Source organism: Pseudorasbora parva, chromosome 3, assembly GCF_024679245.1.
Source record: "Pseudorasbora parva isolate DD20220531a chromosome 3, ASM2467924v1, whole genome shotgun sequence".
In the NCBI taxonomy this organism is placed as follows: domain Eukaryota; kingdom Metazoa; phylum Chordata; class Actinopteri; order Cypriniformes; family Gobionidae; genus Pseudorasbora; species Pseudorasbora parva.
The window spans coordinates 6290924-6312377 of NC_090174.1; the positions used below are offsets into that span (position 1 = coordinate 6290924).

General features: G+C 37.3%; 2 protein-coding genes across 3 annotated transcripts in view; one reads left to right on the forward strand and one right to left on the reverse strand.

Moving 5' to 3' along the window:
• Positions 1 to 287: 287 nt before the first annotated feature.
• Positions 288 to 16085, forward strand: tagln3a (transgelin 3a). 2 transcript variants are annotated; one of them, XM_067437682.1, is made up of 6 exons: positions 288 to 457; positions 674 to 733; positions 916 to 1133; positions 4795 to 4969; positions 8542 to 8644; positions 13552 to 16085. In XM_067437682.1, the coding sequence occupies exons 3-6, from the start codon at positions 942 to 944 to the stop codon at positions 13733 to 13735; spliced, it is 654 nt and encodes a 217-aa protein (XP_067293783.1). In that variant the 5' UTR covers positions 288 to 457; positions 674 to 733; positions 916 to 941; the 3' UTR covers positions 13736 to 16085. The 2 variants fall into 2 exon arrangements, with proteins under 2 accessions (XP_067293783.1, XP_067293782.1); XM_067437681.1 differs by lacking the exon at positions 674 to 733 and having other exon boundaries at positions 293 to 457.
• Positions 15856 to 21454, reverse strand: part of zgc:152816 (uncharacterized protein LOC777712 homolog) — a 28829-nt gene continuing 23230 nt past the window's right edge. The window contains exons 16-19 of the mRNA XM_067437678.1: positions 21147 to 21264; positions 20732 to 20861; positions 18428 to 18549; positions 15856 to 16175 (exon numbers count right to left, since the gene is read on the reverse strand). Coding sequence (XP_067293779.1) covers positions 16125 to 16175; positions 18428 to 18549; positions 20732 to 20861; positions 21147 to 21264 — 421 coding nt within the window. The 3' untranslated portion in view covers positions 15856 to 16124. The remainder of the gene's footprint in view (positions 16176 to 18427; positions 18550 to 20731; positions 20862 to 21146; positions 21265 to 21454) is intronic.

Below are 21454 nucleotides of genomic sequence, written 5' to 3' on the forward strand. Positions count from 1 at the left end.
GACCTTATTACATCATGCCCAACTGAACTGCATATAGCCTAGCATATAGAGATCGTGTTTTTCATGGCCTATTTTTCATGTGCGCACTGATGCAATTCATTTGCACACAAGCCATTTATCTCTCTCTCTCTCTCTCTCTCTCTCTCTCTCTCTCTCTCTCTCTCTCTCTCTCTCTCTCTCTCTCTCTCTCTGTGCTGGACGCGTTTTATATAGGCTACTGCAACATGTCAAGCCAATGATGCGCGTAACCCCCAGCTTTACGTAACACTTACTGTACAGTTCCTAGCCAACCCCGTTTCCATCAGCGAGGACGCGTGATGCTCTGGTTTGGCTGCTTCCATGAAGTGACGGATGCTGAGCTGCGTCCCACCCCCTTGCCCCATACGAACGATCATCCATGGTGCCAACAGACGGACATTACACGGAGGAGGAAAACAACAAACAGCCTCCATCACTAGTGAGTAGATGCATTATGTCTTATTGATATTGTCGGTAAACGAGTCTATATTAAACAATCCGTTAGTGATGCGCAGTTGCTTACTGACATTTTTAACTAGAGTGCGTCAGGCTCAAGTTGGCGGTTTGGTCAGTTTGATGTCGATAAAATTGGTCATTGTAGTCTATATGAATCAGCGCGCAAATAATATGATGATTTTGCTCCTTCATGTTTCAGGGTGACTCGACGCGTGTTGCATGGAAATCAATGGAGGATTAAAAGCCCATCATTTTTTTTGTATGGCTTTATCAAATTATCAATACCCGACATGCAATCTAGCTCTAGTTAAACAGACAAAAATCATTGTCTATAGGGTTAGAGTGAGCAGTAGACAATGCTCAGATCTATTTAACATGGTCTATAGTGCTTGAAAATAAAACCCAGTCTTTTCAGACATACGCTGTGTGTGTGTGTTTCAGATTATCACCACTGACTGTCCGTGTTAATGAGTGCTGCTATGGCAAACAGAGGGCCAAGCTATGGGCTCAGCCGTGAGGTCCAAGAGAAGATTGACCAGAAGTATAATGCGGAGCTGGAGACTCGGCTTGTGGAATGGATCTTGGTCCAGTGTGGTGACGACTTGGAGCGACCTGAACCTGGCAAACAGAACTTCCAGAAATGGCTCATGTCTGGAACAGTAAGTGCTGAAAAAGGAATATGGGAAAGGAAATACGATAACCTTGTAATGTCAGCAACTAATTTTTAACAAGGGGAGCCTGAAACAACATAACGTTTGTCATCAGATACACACTTTAGAATAAAGGTTTTTTATTGGCATCCATGGTTCCATTACGAACCTTCAACAGCCATAGAACTTATTCCATGCACAAAAGGTTCTAGAGTGGGAAAAGATTCTTTAGAATAGATGATTAAAATGTAAAATGGTTATATAAGAACTGAAAGGTTCTTTGTAGAATTCAAAGTGGTACTTCTAATCTTGTTTTGCTGTATCTTTATCTTTCAAGAGTGACTATCTCAACTGGAATAATAACCACCTTGCACAATAATATTATCTCTCCTTAAAGGGTTAGTTCACCAAAAAATGAAATTGATGTCATTAATGACTCCCCCTAATGTCGTTCCTCACCTGTAAGACCTCTGTTCATCTTCAGAACACAGTTTAAGATATTTTATATTTAGTCCGAAAGCATGTGCAAGTGTATGCACACTATACTGTCCATGTCCAGAAAGGGAATAAAAACATCATCAGAGTAGTCCATATGCGTCATCAGTTGGTTAATTAAAATCTCTTGAAGCATCGAAAATACATTTTGGTCCAAAAATAACAAAAACTATGACTTTATTCAGCATTGTCTTCTCTTCGATCAATGATTTGGATCGCATGCCAAACTGCCAAATTCACATGACACTGGCGATTCGAATCATTGGTTGATTCACTGATTCATAACCATTTGAATCTTTATTTGAGGATTGAACACAGGCAAGGAAGAGAAGACAATGCTGAATAAAGTCGTAGTTTTTGTTATTTTTGGACCAAAATGTATTTCCGATGCTTCAAGAGATTCTAATTAACCAACTGATGTCACATATGGACTACTCTGATGATGTTTTTATTCCCTTTCTGGACATGGACAGTATAGTGTGCATACACTTGGATACGCTCTCGGACTAAATATAAAATATCTTAAACTGTGTTCCGTTGAGTCATTAATGACATCAATTTAATTTTTGGGTGAACTAACCCTTTAAAGCCTTCGTTGATGTGTGAATAATTTGGTTTAGAAACAGTTTTCACTCAGAAATTGCTAGTACGTTTCACAATTAATTACAAATGGCAAAGTAACATATTTAATTAAACATTTAAATTTAAATCCTGAAATAGTATATCCTTAGAAACAAACTCCAATAATGTTTTTTACAAACCAAGTTTTTTTTTTTTTTTGTCGTCTTTTTTTTTTTTTTTTTTTTTACAGAGTTGTTGTGATATTTTTGCACCATAGGCCCAGTTAAGACCTGGTATATGTGTTTTGGTCGATCGGATCCCAAGTGTAAGACGCCAAATACAGGTAAAACGTTTTAAGCTTGTCCACTTTTGCCCACTTCCAGAGGTAGTCGAAAAATGCATTCGACCGGATTGCTTTCCTAGTGTAAACGCTCATGTGGTCAAATGTGTTGAAACAGCCACAAAAGATGCCCACTCTCCACCTACTGACCTAATGCGTAAATATGCCTTTTGCAATAATCAGCGCATCGTTATATAGCACAATATATGTACATGACCTCAATCATTTTTTGTGATGCTATGTATCGCCCATTATGTTTACATGATAATGAACGTCACCAACATTTAACTTGATCGTGCTGTTATCTTGTATGTTTTCCGTGACGGAGGCGAAAGTGATTCTCGGGCAGTTCCTTCACACACAGAGCGGTTATCGACAGGTGAAAAAAAGGCGCCATTTGAGGAGTTATAGTGTTTTCTTGACAACTACTAACAGTTTGGAAGAATAAGCCCAAATGGACTCGATTTCAATCTCCTGTTTCGTTGCACATATATAAATGTCAATGCAGAATGACGAGTGTTAAAGTCGCTTCACAAGGGGAAATATTTATTTACTATTTATTCCTTTTTTTTATTAAAAATAATATATTTTTTATCCTTAATTTCCATGATCGTAAGAATTAAAAGGTTGTCATTTGACAGTGTGTAGCTCTACTTGCATTATTATGCTTTTATATTAGGATTATATATTTATTGGCATAAAATAGTCTTAAAATAACATTGATAGCGTTTATCGCAATTATTTCTGGGACAACATATCTCGAAACAAAAAGTAGTTATCGTGACAGGCGTAAACATTATGGGAAGCGTGCTAGCCAGATGGGATTCAAACTTTGTCGTCTGGAGACCTAAGTTTAGTTGGAAGAGGAAAAACGTACCAAGCACAATGTTCTCTCAGCATTCATGATTTCTAACACACACTCACAGCGTTCGGCGGGTCTTGCGGCTGTCAAAGCAGAAACAAAAGCTGATGCTCTTAGTATGTCCGCCATCTCCAGGCGCTTTCGTGTGTAAATTGCATAAGCTTGTTTTATCTATTAGATCAAAAGATATGAAAAAGCCAATACATTTACCCTCCCATAGACCCTCCCCTTGAAGAAAACAGGACAGAAGTGGTCAAAAGTGGACAAAAGAAACACAAGTTGTAAATGTGAAGTCTCTCCCTCATCTACTTGATCGACCAAAACACAAACACCCCATGATTTACTCACCCTCAAGCCATCCTAGGTGTATATGACATTCTTCTTTTTGATGAACACAATCAGAGTTATATAACAAAAAACAAACAACAAAAATCCTGACGCTTCCAAGCTTTATCATGTCCATGGTGTTTGTACAAGTAATCCACACAGCTCCAGGATGTTAATAAAGGCCTTCTGAAGCAAATTTATGGAGTTTTGGAATTTATGGAATTAAGTATAACATACTTACATACGATATTCAATATGAAACGCAGTGCAGTAAGAATTACAATATTGTGTTTTGGAATGTCGTGAAGTAAAAGTTATACGAAGAAGATCACAGATAAAGTACATATACTTGAAAATAAAATTACTTGGAAAGTAAAAATACTTCAGTAATGTCCACCTCTGTCTAAAAACGGCAAAAAATATCAAGCATGTCTGATATTCTCCAACTGGATGATATCAAAGTCTGAAGCTGAAAAATCTCTGTCCATCATACATTTTCTGTGAAATCTGTCATCTCTGACTCCCCCTAGTCTGCAGATCAACTAGTGTTGACTCGTCCAGACTGCAAATATGACAAAAATCTGTACACAAGCCATGCAGTGTATTCCAGGCTTACAATATCTTTTTCTTTTTTAGGACTATTTAATTTTTACTTTGGTAAAAAAAAAAAAAAAAAACTGGTCACTGGCCTTACATTCCTCGCCACTTTTATATTTTTGAAGAAAGTGAAAACTAAATCAACCAACAACATTTAGTCTCTTCATTTGTGCAAGGGCTTTTGGGATACACACTACATGGATGCACAGATCCACCAGATATACTACGCCATCCATGCATGTTTGAGATACCCCGCATCTTGTTTAGTGAAGCACTAATAGTAAGCATGTTCCTACTTTTTAGGACATAGTATGGCATGCAGAGATTTTATACAGGAGATATATTTTTTATTTATTTAATAGGCTCCCTTTCTGTCTCTTTTTTCTGGTATTTAGTTATTGTTTTAGTCATAACTAGGACTAAGAATCTGGCAGAACTTAAATAATATATATTTCCCTTTTTATCCCTATCTCTTAACCCCATCCCAGATTCTCTGCCGGCTCATCAACAGTCTGTACCCCAGCGGCGAGGAACCAATTAAGAAAATTACAGAAACTAAAATGGTCTTCAAACAAATGGAAAAGATTTCTCAGTTCCTGCAGGCTGCTGAAGATTATGGCGTTAACAGGGGAGACATATTCCAAACTGTTGATCTTTGGGAAGGTAAAACACACACACACACGTTTTTTATTGGTATTTATGGTTCCATGAATATTCTGTATTATCTATGGAAACTTTCCAAGCCACAAAAGGTTATTTATAGTGGAAAAGATTGTCTCAATTGTAAAAAAAATAAAATAAAATAAAAAATAAAGAATTCACACTAAAATAGTTCCTCTATGGCAGGGTTCCTCAAATCCAGCCCTGCGGGCCACTGACTCGCAGAGTATAGCTCAAACCATGATCAAATGCACCTACCTGCAATTTTTTCTTTTAACTCTTAAGACCTTGACTTGCTTATTCAGGTATGTTTAATTATGGTTGGACCTCTGCGGGTCTGCAGGGCAGTGACCATCCTGGACTGGATTTGAGGAACCCTGTTCTATGGCATTGCTTTGAAAACCCTCTTTTGGAACCTTTATACACAAACTGTACATCAGTAGTTTTAAAGATAAACAGTTTTTAAACCAATTAAACCATTAATCATTTGCATATCTGTATGTGTGTTTAAATGTTCAGCGCATTTGAGATTACAGTGTTAAAGGTAGGGTAGGCAATTTCGGAGTGGATAGCTAATATGTTATATTACAATAATAATGAACATAAACAACTTACAGAGCTCTTACTTGCACCCCCTGACTGCTGCAGATTCATTTCAGCGTTGATAGTGTTGACATAGAAATGCTTAAATCTGAGTCTGAGGACGTGAATCGCTCTGGGTAGAACGTCATGGGTTGCCATCTCGTAATTACGGTTATGACATGGTGTGAACGCAGCATAAGCTCGTTGTTTTGGTTCAGGAGGAACTGTAAAAGGTGGCTGCTGTTTGTTTGTGGCGCTCAGTGACTGTGTCTAAAACTGCATAGTCTTAAGCTGTGTCCCAAATCGTGTACTTGTGCACTATTCTATAACGTTTTGAGGTATAAATAGTGTAAGTGGTGTGTTCCAAAATTCCCAAAAGAAGAAGTGCACTTTAAACACCCTGATGATGCACTAAATGAACGAAAAAAAGACTATGGAAACTTTGACTCTTCATGCACTCATATGTCGCAGCTTTAATTACGTAGGGGAGGGGGAGGTACTACCAGATTCTGACATTTAATGACTAAATAACCATGGAAAGTTCATACACTACACGGTTGAGTACATAGTGTATAAGTGCATAGTGTATAGTGCGTCATTTGGGACACAGCTTTACAGAACTCGCTGATGACGTGATGTCTGCGTGAGCAGGTGTGTGGAGGTATGGAAATACATATGTTGACAGGCAGGTAGGACGAATGCAATGATTGGTCCAACATTTTTTGGTCCTGAGACGTCCACAGAAGATATATGTGCAGTCCACTTCTTTAGGATGTGAAGAGACTTTCAACCAGACAACAAAGTGTTTATAAAGCAAATTGCCTGCCCTTCTTTTAACTACCAAATTTTATGAGATTAAATAACTAGTTTGTACTTATATTTTCAGAAGAGATAACTCTAATATAACTGTAATATAACATCACTTTATACTGGAATTGTATATCTCAAACATTGTTCTTTTTATACACCACCATTCAAAGATTAGGGGTCAGTCATTTGTTTAATGAAACATTTTTATTCAGCAAGCATGCATTAAAATGAGCAAAAGTCCCAGTAAAGACTTTTACATTGTCAACAAAAATGTCAATTTCAAATGAATGCTGTTTTGAACTTTCTATTCATCAAAAATTCCGGTGAAAAAAATATCATGGTTTACACAAAAATATGAAGCAGCACAACCATTCTCAATTTTATAATTATCAGAAAAGTTTCTTGAGCAGCATATCAAAATGATTTCTGAAGGATCAAGTGACACTAAAGACTGGAGTAACGATGCTGAAAATTCACCTTTCCTGTCAGGGTTTATTTTGCGATGATCGGTTGACTGTACATTATCCCTTACATTAAATATACATTAAACTTGCATTAAAGGGTTGGTAAAACACATTCTTTCGAAAGGCTTGATTGTGTTTGTGGGATGCACTGTAATATGTGTTTATGCTTCGTAAAAAAAAAAAAAAAATTGCATTATTTTTCATATATTGTACCTTTATTCTACACTGCTCTGTCACTCCTTGTAAAACGGTCTGATGTTTTCCTGGTTCTATGAAGTCGGTCCCTCAAAAATACACAATGGACTTAGCTGGCCCAGTGAGTTGTTACTGCCTAACCTCCTAGTGCACATTTTTTTCGGAAACCCCTTACCTTTACCAGTAGTCTGTAAAGACTGCAGACTATAGTGATCGCTACTGAATGGTACCTTTTGTATTTTTAGAATGATTATAGCCAAATATCTGTCACAAGAACTATTAACCCAAAACAAACACTAAACATTGGCTTTACTATAGTAGCCAAATCAAACACAGAACCATGTTTATCATGCCTGTGTAGATAAACAATATATAAAAGCTCTAATCAAAGAATAATTTACTCTAATTCCAAGTTCGCTGTTGAGATTTTAAAAAGTTTGTAACGTTAAGTGTTTGTCGGATAACGTTACGTATGAATGAGCTTTTAACAAACTGGTTTGCAGAGCCAAACAGTGTTGTCATTTGTTTACTTCCTTGCTACAAGGTACAATTAACAATACGAACTATTACAGTAAAACACATCAATGAAAAATAAATCATACTTACAGGTTGTGGCCTGTTTTTAAATTTTGAACGTCTCCATCTTTCAGGACAAGCCGTTGTACGAATTCTGCAATGAACTTGCGAAGATTGTGGAAGCTTTCCTCCATAAAATGTGCAGCACAGAGAGCGAGATTTGGGTAATAATTATGAGGGACCGAGTTAAAAATAAATTTTAACCATTGATCCCTAACTCCCCCGTCCCTAGGAAGGCTGAACAAACTGGACCTGCAATCCGGATGAAAGCGTTTCGTTGGTATTGTGGCAACAATACTCCAGCCTACTAACTATACCACACTCCACAGCAAAAAAAAAAGGCCTCGCCCACCTTACTTAATATTCTTGGGAGGAGGGGTTTATGTAAATATTGGATCTGGTGATGTCACCAACCCTGGAGGAATGTCTGTAGTTCCCTACCGGTTGTTTGCTGTAGTCCTTAGAAATTGATTTCTTTAAAAGCAAATATCTCCCTTTGCTTTAAACTTTGACCGTTGTAACTTTGCAGATGTTGTTTATGCTCAAACAACAACATTACACACTAGCTAAAGTTAGAAAAGTGAAATCGTGTTTTACTACCACTTTAACTTTGGGCATAGAATTTAGCTATTGTCATTAACAATGTCCTGATTTTTGGTCAACATATTTGCAGATCTTAGAACAACATCTGAAACAGTCTGAAAATGTAGTCCCTATCCCGACCCATAAACCTAACCCTGGTTAAGCAGAAACTGTAAACTCGTCTCTCAGATCTCATTGGTTGATTGGAATGTTATTCCAGGATCAACAAAGATGTCGATCTCATGCTGTACTTGGTGAAATCAGGTTCTGCTGTCATTAGCATGGTGTATAATGGAAAGTACAAGATGCCTTTGCCAGACGTTGTCACAGGAATCATGTTCACAAGCTTTTCGGTCTGTTTTAAAGGAAAGGACATGGCTGCAGTCCAGAGGACACTGATGGCTCTGGGAAGTGAAGCTCTCACAAAGGATGATGGACATTACCGTGGAGACAAAGACTGGTTTCACAGGTGAGCTGAACAGAGAAAGAGTGTTATTCATTCGCACTTTTCCCAGGGTCTGAGCCCCCCAGTGGGCAAACATTCAGTGCTGTGCCGTGATTGGTTCCTGCGTCCACTTATTTTGTTGATCCTGGAACAAAATTCCTGTCCAAGAATTTTGCCTAACCCTAATCATGTTATCCCTAAAATCAGAGAGAAATTATAGGGGGCATAACACTGACGTAGAAGCTCATAATCCCGGTTGTAAACTTTACAGAAACTCTAAACTTGTCCCTCAAATCTGATTGGTTGATTGGAATGTTGTTCCAGAATCAACAAAGATGTCGATCCACGGACGTTACACTTGATGAAATCATGTTTACCTAGCAAAGTCTTCTCTGCTGGTGTTAAAGGTCTAAAAATAAATGAAGTTTTCCTCATTTTATTCTCCTTTATCTTTATTCGCCTATATATTCCCAATCACTTTCAGCTCCAGATTCTGTCTTTGTCAGTGTACTAATGGAAAGTTGATCTAATCTGAATTTATCTATCACTTAGAGCTTGCAGAACTGCAAACAGTGTGCAAACGAATCACATCTAAATTCAGATGAATCAGTCAGTCAGACTGTTTTATTTGTACCTGTTTGGTGTAGTCTGTGCAGAGGCTGTCTAGCTGGCTTTAAATCGATCGTGCTTAAAGAGATGTAGCTAATTAGAGTATGAACAGCACAAGAGACTTTCTGTAAGAACTGCTGATATATTACAAATGAAAGGAGGGATTCTTTTCAATTTAAATAATTATTGGTTAGTGCCAATGTATGATCTACTTGTGTGCAGCACTACGACGTGTAGTTCCAGTCCTGACTTGAGGTTGTGATCATTATGAGAACCCAGACTTAATGCCAGTTTTTAAAAGTCTTGATCTAAAGGATTAATCAAATCAAATACAGCTACAGCATCTCATGCAACCTGTAAGAACACACTTTCTGTAAATACACTGTCCAAAAAAGTAAAGAGAAAACGTAAATCACACATTAGATCTCAATGAATGAAATATTTGAGTTGTACATTCTATAGTTTGTTAAAGGGATGGCTCCGTGGTTTTTTTCTAGGCTTGGTAGTGTTTATGGGGCGCAGTATAACATGTCTTAATACTTCTTTTTTTTCAAATGCCGTATTTTTCTTATATTTGACCTTTATTCCACACCGCTGTCTCCACTGTCCTTTGAACGGCTCGTTTGCTTCCTGCTTCTATGAAGCCCATCCCTCCGAAAAACGTAATGGTCTCAGATTGGTTAGATGGCCAAATGTAGTTTCCTGTATTTTTATTGGCTGAAGTGCCAAGCACAGGTTGTCCGGAAACACCACGCCCCTTCCCATTACGGGCAGAAGTCACATCTGCGGAGACTAGCGAGGGTTTATGATGTCACCAACCCGGGAAGAAGCTTGTTGTAGTCCAAACCGGCCGTTTTTGTTGGCAATAAACTGCCATAACTTTAAAAGACAATATGCATTGAACTTTCAGCGATGTAACTTTGCAGATACTGTTTATGCTCAAGCAGCGACATTACACACTAACAAAAGTTAAAAAAGTGAAATCGCATGCAACCACACCTTTAAGAACAACATTTTAACAGTCAATGGAAACGGTAATAATTTTTTACTGAACACACTTTTCTGAACAGAGCACCTTTACTTCATTCTCTCACCGGTAAAGTGAACACACACGTCATCCAGGCTCATGCTCTAACTCCGTAATTACAATGTAATCACGTTCTCTTAAAGGCATACACCCATTACAGAAACCAAGATCATCAACACACTGAGGGCTCATCCAACTTGCATGAAGTTCATTACAGCAACTCATCCCAGACCTGGATCAGGCATCAGTGAGCTCCAGTCTGTGGTGCTACTTGGCGGCTTTGGATGCTCCGATACATAATGTCCCAGACATTCTCAATTGGATTAAGGTCTGGGGAACGTAAGGGCTAGTCAATGCCTTCGTCATCTAAAAACTACAAAATCTAGCCACATGAGGCCGGGCATGATCATGCACCAGGAGGAACACAGGGCCCACTACACCAGCATAAGTTCTGACAATGGCTCTGAGGAGCTCATCTCGGTACCTCAAAACAGCAGTATGGGAACCATTGGCTAGCACGTGAAGGTCTGTGCAGATGCGAAATGAGGGGAGAAATCCATTTGATTGAAGTTTAAATGAGAAATAATTCCAGTGCTCTGGTTAAATGCTATAGAGTTAGTATCGGTGTAGTGTTAGTCTAAACCAGTGATTGCGGTTTACAGGTTTCAGAGAGAGAATGATGTTGTGTGTCAGTGGCAGTGAGTCATGTTTGCAGTAATAATGTTTTAAAGAAGAGTGGCTTAAGTGGTGGAAATAACGGATGATGGGCACAGACAGCACTGACAAAACACATTTACAGTTACACACACCACTAGTGTAGCCTGTAAACTCAAAACACCAGTAACACACGTCAGTTTAAATAGGTGTGTGTGTGTGGTTTGGGTTTCAGAGATGTTTAGATAACTATAAAAGAGTTCACATGTTCCCTTGAACATACTTAGCTATTGGAATTGGATTTATTTATTTTTTTTGTTTAACAAATTGAAGCTTTTAAACTGATATAATATATCAGTTTAAATATTTCAATTTGTTTTTATATTATATTATAGGATGTTATAATTATATTATATTGTCACCTAATAAAGAATTGATCTCACAAGATGTTTAAGGATTTTTTTTTTAAACCCTGATATAAAGAATCTTAGAAATTCATAAGCAATAAACAAACATTTAAGTGTGATGATTTAATGCTGCTTGGCGCCAATAAAAACAATATCAGTGTAACTGCATATTATATTATATAATTAACAGAATTTAACTGTTTGGGGGAAGATTTATGATAGTATGTATTGGTAATGAAGTTAACCGCATTGTTAACAGCATTAAAAAAATAAAAAAATAGAAATCACATAAAATAAAATAAAAATGTGCTTAATTTAGTGACTTCTGAATTAACTGCTTTGAATATATATTCAAAATTTGAATATATATATAAGTTACATCAAGGGTTAAATAAAGTAGAAATGGCGCATCAAAGTTAGAAGTTATAACGGCATGATAAAAACAAATTTTTTGTGTGTTTACGTATGCTGTACAGGTCTGGTATAAAGAGTTTTTTTGCTCAGGTGACCAAAATGTCCGCCCAAATAGAGAAAAAAGTTTTGCCCAGTGAGAAAAGAAATTAGAGGGAACATTGCCCATGTCATCTCCAGACTCTGTCACGTGTGTTCAGTGTGAACCTCTTCTCATCCGTGAAGAGAACGGAGTGCCAATGGCGGACTGGAATTCTGGTGTTCTGACAAACGGGTGGATTTAGTGATTTGGGGGCCCAATGCAAAATATAGGAATGGGGCCCTATACAATTGCACACACTTACCTGAATCATCCTTGATGTTCCTTTCTCTGTGTCCCATAGTTGTGTCCAATTTTTCTATATTTTTCATGTAGCCTGTTATTGTTACCATGTTATAACGGCTTTTATTCTTGTTTTAGTCCCCGAAACAGCAGCAGTAAGCTATAGGGTGAAATGAATGACACATGGAATTGTCCGAGCTGTGTGGTGTGGCTTAGACTTGCCATATCAAAATTTTCCCCTCAGTGCAGTTACAGTAGTCGTGTTTAATCACACAATAACAGGTTATAGACGCATTAGAGTAGGTTGAACACTAGGTGGTGCTTTGGGGTTGATTTGATTTTCATTCTACAACTGCTTACACAAGTAAAGAGGCTGTAATTCTAAACTTAAAAATCTAATTGTAATTATTTTAACTACAAATTTAAATGAAAAAGTCAGTCGGCTACCTTCGCCTAATGGAAAGTCCAGCAAATGCCAATCAAGACGTGTGGTGCTGAGCTGTCAGCACAGGTCCCACTAGAGGACGTCGGGCCCTTATGCAGTATGTTTCTGACAGTTTGGTCAGAAACATGCACACCAGTAGCCTGCTGGAGGTCATTTTGTAGGGCTCTTGCAGTGCTCCTCCTGTTCCTCCTCGCACAAAGGTGTACGTACTTGTCCTGCTGATGGGTTGTTGCCCTTCTACGTCCCTGTCCAGCTCTCCTCGTCTATCTCCTCTATGCTATTGAATCTGTGTTCGGAGACACACCAAACCTCCTTGCGACAGCACGTATGGATGTGCTATCCATACGGAGGAGCAGGTACTGCCTCATGCTACAGAGAGCGACAAGGACCTTTACAAAACTGAAGACAAATCAGTCAGGAAGAAGAGAGAACAATTAATAATAATAATAATAATAATAATAATAATAATTCATTACATTTATATAGCGCTTTTCTAGGCACCCAAAACGCTTTACATAGAAGGGGGGAATCTCTTCAACCACCACCAATGTGCAGCACCCACCTGGATATTGCTACGGCAGCCATATTGCGCCAGAACGCTCACCTCACACCAGCTGATTGGTGGAGAGGAGGAAGAGTGATGAAGCCAATCAGGACACGGGGATTATTAGAAGGCCATGATGGACAGGGGCCAATGGGCTAATTTGGCCAGGATGCCAGGGTTACACCCCTACTTTTTATCGAAGGACATCCTGGGATTTTTAACGACCACAGAGAGTCGGGTTCTCGGTTTAACGTCTCATCCGAAGGACAGTGCTCGTTGACAATACAGTGTCCCCATCACTAATCAATTGTCTATGCCCAGCAGCTGAAAAAGCATTCCCTTTTTGGGGGTTGTCTAGCTGTTGCCTCTTCCAGTGCACCAAAGCGAGTGAAACTGATTCATAAACACTTAAGCTTTCAGGTCGGACAGATTGATATCTCTGAAGTTTAAATGACTTGGAGTTATACTGTGATGATTGAGTGTTCCCTTATTATTTTTGAATTGTGTTTTAGGAAAACCAAGGGCCACAAGCGGGAGTTTTCAGAGGAGCAGCTGCGTCAAGGTCGGAGTCTCATCGGCATGCAGATGGGAAGCAATCGTGGAGCATCTCAATCTGGCATGTCAGGGTACGGCACCCCACGGCAAATCATGCGGTACGACTCTCCTCGACACAATGGAGACCAGAGCAATCCCTAAACACTACACCGTTTGGTATTTACCATCACTACTGGAGCCGAACAGCCAAAACTAGTGCTCCAGATGTAGGAGGAATGTGTACATGTGTATATATAGATATACAGTGAACTAAGGCTGCTTACACCAGTCCTAGAATTACACATATTAGAGTGTTGTCCCTTCACCCACAATGCACCAGTGCCGTCTATTACCGTTTCTCAGACCAGCTCCAGATTAAGATCAAATGTGAAAAAATAAATTGAATATTAGTATCACAAGGCTCAACTATGAAATACTATCAACTATTAGCCCTTTACAAAGCTGACAATCTGGTACCTCTTGAACGTCTAAAGTCCATTTACAATCACATATTTGGCTGATGCTTTTACCCAAAGCAACTTAATGTGCACTCAAGGTATAGTGTCCTGGGAATCAAACCCATGACGCTGGTGTTGCGAGCGCCATGCTTTAGCAGTTGGGCAACAGTAGACGAGTTGTGCATGCTGTCAAAAGAAAAATCTATTTTCAACTTAAAGCCATATGTAACCAATCAGTGTGTCAAGATATACTGTGCTCAAGATTTAAATGTATTTGGTTGAGGTAATACTGTGCTATATCTAATGTACACTATTATTGATGTATACCATCTAACTATAAAGGTGTTGTCCTGCTAGCAAAACGCGCCTAAAATCTCATTGTTGTGCATAATTTTCTGATGTCACTGTAAAGAATTGACACTATACATTCCAGTAATGTGAGAAAAGAAAGTGTTCTGAGTCTAAATTGATACAAAAAATGTGGTATTTATGGAGTGCGTCAAATCGCTTTTGTTTTTATGCATTAACTAACATGCATGTAAAGTAAATGTGCTTCTGATGCTAAGATTGTATTGCAGATTACACCATTATTTCTTGTGAAGCTTCACGTTTTATCTATACACAGACAGTACCTTTGACAATCAAAACGCTTTACAATTGTCATGATTGAAATAGTTCAAGATGTTTGGCTATTTAGTTCAATGTTTCTTGTTTTTACTTTTGTGGTTCGATTTTAAATCCGCTTCATTTATTTGTTAATGGAAATGGAATAGTCCTACATGTAATTTATTCTTGTATCACACCTCTGATTGTTTTTCATAATTTATTTAGTAAATGTATTCGTTTTAGTTGATCTGTTTAAAATGGAATGGAATGTAGTCGTTTTTCATTAGGTATGTTCACAAAGTTTCGCTAACTGAATGCATCCAATCAGATTTCATTTTCAAGAAGTGTTTATACATAACCCTAAATTTTGCAATCTGATTTACATGTGCATAACAAAAAAAAAAACATCATAAATACACACATGTTCTACATATTTTTTTTAATTACATTTGAGAATATAGAAGAATTCAAGCAATTAAATGCTTATTTTTTTTCCCTAATGATCAGATTATTTCAATCCTACCAAAATTTCTAGCTCAGTCGGATCGCTTGTGGCATTTATATTAATTAAATCCCACTGAGGTGTCAATCTGATTACGAACAGAATCTGAATATTTGCTTGCACGTTAACAGCTATTTTGACTGTTTGATTGTATTGAAAAGAGAGCACTAGACGTAGGATGAAATTAGTCGACTTTTAAATGCGTGCACAAATATCCATCAATACAATAACTCTTGCATCTGTATCTTGCGGTTCATTGGTGGTAGTTTGTTTTGTCTGTGCTAGGCAAACCGTCCTTTTGCTGTCAGCACAAATCACGACGATACACAAGAGAGAATAACTATTCACATATGTGCCTCTATTTGTACAAATCGTTGCACACTCGTTTAATTTAATTTTTAAATCACAGACACAAATTGCATGGCATAATGCACTGGATTGTGGTAAGATACATTTGTAACATTTTTTAAACTGATGGAAAATTGTACACGCATTCATTAATAATGTCATGGCTAATTTCTTTGCACTTATTGTGAGGTTTAACCATTTTAGATGCTGATCCTTATATACATGTATATATACACACACACACACACCGTGTATTTGATTACAGATCATGACCACTGGAGAGGCTTGCATAACTAAAGGTATTCTGCTTATCAGGGTGGAAATGGACAAGCTTGCATACTATGATATAGGGACAGAAAACCCAGCAGTAAACAAACTTGAGTTTATTTCAAGAGCATAGTGTAACACTCCTGATATACATTTCATTCTGTTTACTGAAACACATCCAAATCATTACAATGACTTACAATTTTGTCCTCACACAATTCTCTCTCTCACACACTGTCACTCCTGAAGCGCTTTCAAAAACAAAACATTTGAACGGAAAGAATATGGAAACTAACTGGAATGAAAACAAATAAAAAACAATGAATCTAAAGTACAATGTGTGTCTTTTCATGTTCATCCTTTTCTTCACTCAGCCATCTGGGTGTCCATCTGCCGGTTCCACAACTTCAGCATGTTTGAGCTGAAAATTAAAGCAAAGATGTAAGTTCATCCACACACCAGCACAAGAGGTATAGGAAGCATGCGAGCTCATTGGCTGGCAGATTAGATACAAGCTTGTGCTGTGCAGTTTCACGACTGGACCACATGACACTTACTTGTTCTAATAATGTTTTGTCATAATATGTAATAAGATATGCTTATGTATTTTTGGCCTTTGGGCCCTATCTTGCACCCAGCACAATTGACTTTGTACACCGATGCATGTGTCATTCCTATTTTGCACCCGCGCAAAGTGCGCTTTTCCCTCCACAGAAGCACGTCGCTAAACTAGTGAATGAACTTGCTCTCCCTGGGCGGTTCAGCGCAAAAAAGGAGGCGTGTTCCGGCGCAAACAATCCCTGGTGCTATTTTGCTGTTCCATTAAACAATTGCGCCACTGACCAGAAAAAAACCTAGTCTAAAGTCAGTGGCGCGTTGTTCATTATGCTATTTTAAGGGCGCATGCTTGACCATAATGTATAGCGTGCACAACGCGCATACACTTTGCTCATGTAATCTACACAGATGCAACAGTTATTTTTGCAAATCATAAATTGTTACACTAAAACAAATATTAACACATTGTGGTGTGCCACGAAGATGTGAAAAAATAGGCATAAGTCTAGCTTACAAATTATTCAGGCTAATTGTAGTAATTAAGGATCAGACCTGTTTGCCCAATAGTGGCAAGAAATATATGTATATAAGGACATCTGACAAATTGGTTTGTCCGTCAAGAACCAGGAAAAAAAAAAATCGACTGAAAAACTGAAAAAACTGTTTAACCGACACTATTTTGGGTGGTTTCTCCCATCCCATACAACACAACTTCTCTGTCTTTCACTCCCTTACGAAAGGAAAATATATTTACCAATATATTACTTGAAATATATTTTAATATCTTGTAAATATATGGAATAATATATTGATGGTATTATAAAATATATTATATATTCATGTAATATATTGCAAAATATACAAATGATTGCCTCTTTCAATATATTGAAAGATATAATGTTAATTCCCATATATGTGAATATATTGCCTAATGTATTGCATGAAATTTTCCAATATACTGCAATATATTTTTGTTTTTCGTAAGGGCTGCTCTTACAAGAACGTGCGCCTGGTAAATACGGCATAATAATAGCGATCAATAATGGAACTTGTGCACCTGCTTTTAAAGGGAATGTTGGATGCCGCTCTGATTGGTTTATTCACGTTACGCCCAAACCACACCTATGAATAATGAAGCTACTTCAGACCAACCCATTTTAGATTTGCGTCTGGCGCAAGAGCCATTTATCCCGCCGGGAAAATAGCAACAGCGCCGAGACCCGCCCACAAAGTTACTTGCGCTCCGCGCTTTGACACTTGCGTTTCAGATCGTTAAAATAGGGCCTTTTGACTTTTAAGTAAATTTAAGAGGTGGAAACTTTCCATACAAAATTTTCCATACCGGTCAAAAGTTTAGAAAAGTTAAGAGTTTTAATTGTTTTTGAACGAAATCTCTTAAGCTGGACAAGGCTGTATTTATTAGACCAAAAACACAGTAAAAACTGTAATATTGTGAAATAATATTCCAATTTAAAATAGCTATTAAATAGCTAGTATTTCCGTCATGTCAAAGCCGAATTTTCAGCACCATTACTCCAGTCTTCGGCGGCATATTAGAATGATTTCTGAAGGATCATGTGACACTGAAGACAGGAGTAGTGATGGTTAAAATTTACCATTCAGCCTTATAATCAATATAAATATATTTCATTTGAAAACAGAGTTATTTTAAATTGTTGTAATTTCACACAGTTTTACTGTTTTTTCAACTAAACACAGCCTTGGTGAGCAGATGATGTTTCAAAAGCTTTGAATTTTTTTGACTATACTTACAGTGCATGCATAATTATTAGTCAAGTTGATATTCAAACCATATCTTAATAACTACTATTCATTTTGTATACAGTCATTTATTAGTGATATTTAATTGTTAAAGAGGAAGTTATAAGTTAAAATGGTATAATTATTAAGCAGGTTTTCTTTTACAGGTAAAATGATCAAAAAGAGATTTAACACTGAAAAGTCAAAAATGCCCACGAGAAGGATGCAATACTACAAAAACTGCCAAATTAGGGTGTGATTATTGGATAAGAAAGGCTCACTGGGGCAGCAGGGTTACAAAAGAAAATATTTTTTTCACAGGCGATTTATAATCTCTATTCTAACTGCAGTCACCTTGAAGCAGTTGTGATGCTCCTGGCTGCGGCAGTGCTCGGATTTAGCCTTTTTCTCATCTGTGTAGAATATGTTACACAGCTTGCAGAAGAAACCAGTTACTGGGATGATGTAGTTCAGACCTGAAATAATCCAGAGAAGTGTTTTCTGAAGTAGGATTCACAGTTTTCCCTCAATTGCTTACACACTAAATGGCAATCCGTTTAAACATTTTAAACCATTAGAAAGACTAAACTGTTAACACACTACGTGCATTACTTTTAGTAGTACTAATATTTTTGCCAGCTTTAAACAACTTCAGCTCTGCAGCACATTTTGCATTTTTTAGAGAATTAGGCATATCGGAATTTAAAAGAGTGCCCTACCCACATACATTGGAGTCAATTGATAAAAATTGTCTAATTTTACAGAAAACACTAAGTTTTAACACAGTGGTGGAACACTGCATATATTCTATTGTATCTATTCATAATTTTATGATAACCATATATAAAAAAAATAATATTTTGATTTATTTTTAATTAATTTGTTATTTAAAAATCTATATTATTTTTAATCTTTTTGGTCTACATCCTTTCTGAAAGTTTCTGTTGATTCAACTATTTGTCACTAAACATGGGAAAAAATTATTTTCTTGATATTTCCTTCCAAAAAAAGTTATTGAGATTTATCTGTCCAAACTATCTAATAACTCCTACACATCTGCATTGACATAAGCCTGCCACTAGAAAATCAAAAAGAAGGCTCTGCCTCTTCAACTTTGTAAAGAGAGATCTCGGGCTCTGATTGGTCTAGAAGCATGACCTACATGTCTATAAAGAGCTGAGATTCTCAGCTTTTTTGTCATATGACGCAATGTGAGATGACGTCATCAAATATATGCGACAATCATAAGGATAATAAGAGTATTTGTCTGCATCACGTTTTGATCTGGACATCGGTGACATTACAGTGTCGTTTGGCCATGCTTGCGAGAAGGGTCTGACTGCAGAGCCAAAGTTTTCCCCAACCACAGTTTTACCACAGCGGTTCTGACTGCGCATGCGCATTGCGTCGTTATGTCTTTGCGATGCATGTTACGGCCCTGGAAGGGAATACAACTACAATTTTATTTATTTATTTATTGTAATTGAACTTGTTTGATTTTATAGTTATTAGTTAGTGATCAACTGTAATGGTAAAATAACGAAATATTTAAAATGTAAATTGTAAATGTAATAAATAAATGCAAATCAAATTTGTTTCTTGGATAGGTCTCCAACAAATTAATAATATGCTCACACTTTCAGCCTGTTTAAAAGTACGTTTTATTTGTGTTCAAGTTAATGCATTTACCCTAGGCAGAATTAATCAACTTGAGGAATATCTTGACTAATAATTTAATAATTATAAAAACCTTTGAAATGTCTATTCGAAAGTTTGTTTTTTATACCAGGCATTGAAAATACATTGTGTTTACTATACCAGGCTGTTCGTTTTTGGAAGAAAAAAAACGTAAAAGAAATATTTAAGTGTTCATGACAGCATTGTTTTGTATCAGTAAAGGAGCCTGAAGGCCTCTGGGCAACAGCAGATGCAAAAAAAAATACAGCAGGAGCAACAATAATCAATAGGTAGTTTTAGCACAGAATTAAAAATCAAATGTATCAGCGTGAAACCGCTGTAGTGAAACTGTGCATGCAAAACCGCAGGTGAAACTGCAGCTCAGCAGACAGATATTACTGTTGCTTGCTCACAGACATGTGAAAATAGTCTCATTTTGAAGCAAACAACCTAAGGAACAAGCTGATAAAGCGTTTGAGGCTAGTAGCTTTACAACGAGTTTGTGATCCGAACAGGAATATGACGTGTTTGCTTGTTCAAAGAGTCATTTCCAACTTTTTGATTCTTTTGATAATAAAGTTCCTGTAAATTATTGGATCGGTGAAATAAATATTATCGGCTCAGCGATATTCCTGAGGCCGATAGCTTTCATTTGATATATGACTTGTCTATTTTAGGTGAGTTTGTGTGATAAAAAAAATTACATTTTAATTGGGGGGGGGGGGGGGGGGTTGAATTCAGACCGTATTATTTTCTTCTATGTAATATAAATGCAGAAGTTATTGGGTTATTAAGAAAGCTGAGGTTTTAATCTTTCAAATGATGCCATATATGTTTAGGTTTGTGGTGCTCGAGTTATATTTTTTAAAAGATGATGCGATATTAGACTCACGGGTGGGTCCAATGGGGGATGCAGAGCTGAAGTGGGTAAATGAAGAACCAGTGGTTATAATAATGTATAATCTATTATGATGGACTTACCCACAATGCTGTCAGATTGATCAGGACTCAAAGGGGCTGTGTCCTGTTTATTAACCTCTTCCAAACCTTTTCTTTCACAAACTGAATCCCCACCAACACCTTCACAATCCGGTGAAGAACTTTGCTGGTTCTGCAAACAAGTATTATATATTTTTAACCAGTATTGAAAGAGATACTATATATTTGCCTGACACTTGCTTTTCCTTTCAAATCATTTAAAAATGCAAATCAATATTTCTGCATACAAGCATGACTCTTCAGATCAAAAATTCTATAAGAAGCCAAATGAAAAAAATTAAAATGGGTGGATCAATTTTAAGCCTACACTAGCCTACAATTAATGAATCAATCAGTCAACCGTTTCTGAGATCATGAGAATAGATCTAGTCCAATGTGTCCAACATGAGATGTTCACCTCCTTTGCACCATTCTTGATTTCCTTGGAACTTCCTGTTCTTTCAGAGCTTGGTTTACATTTTTTTCCCTCCTTTTTCAACTCTCTCTCCTCAGTGTTTTGCTCTACAATGTATCTCCTGTAATAATAGAGAAAAAATATGAAGAGGTCACTACTGAAACAAAAATGCTGTTACTTGCACAATGGTTGTCACAAGTTAGATGAAAGATTCATGAAAAAGAAGCATTTCAAAGCAGCACATTTCATTCAGACGTGGTTTCTCTGTAGACTGGGTAAACCCAGCCATAACTGCCGGCGATATGATTTTG

Bases quoted from the DNA above. Each gene is read 5' to 3' on its own strand.
- tagln3a (XM_067437682.1), top strand. From the start codon at position 942: ATGAGTGCTGCTATGGCAAACAGAGGGCCAAGCTATGGGCTCAGCCGT. The intron at 1,134-4,794 runs GTAAGTGCTGAA...ACCCCATCCCAG, and splicing joins AATGGCTCATGTCTGGAACA to ATTCTCTGCCGGCTCATCAA. The intron at 8,645-13,551 runs GTGAGCTGAACA...ATTGTGTTTTAG, and splicing joins GACAAAGACTGGTTTCACAG to GAAAACCAAGGGCCACAAGC.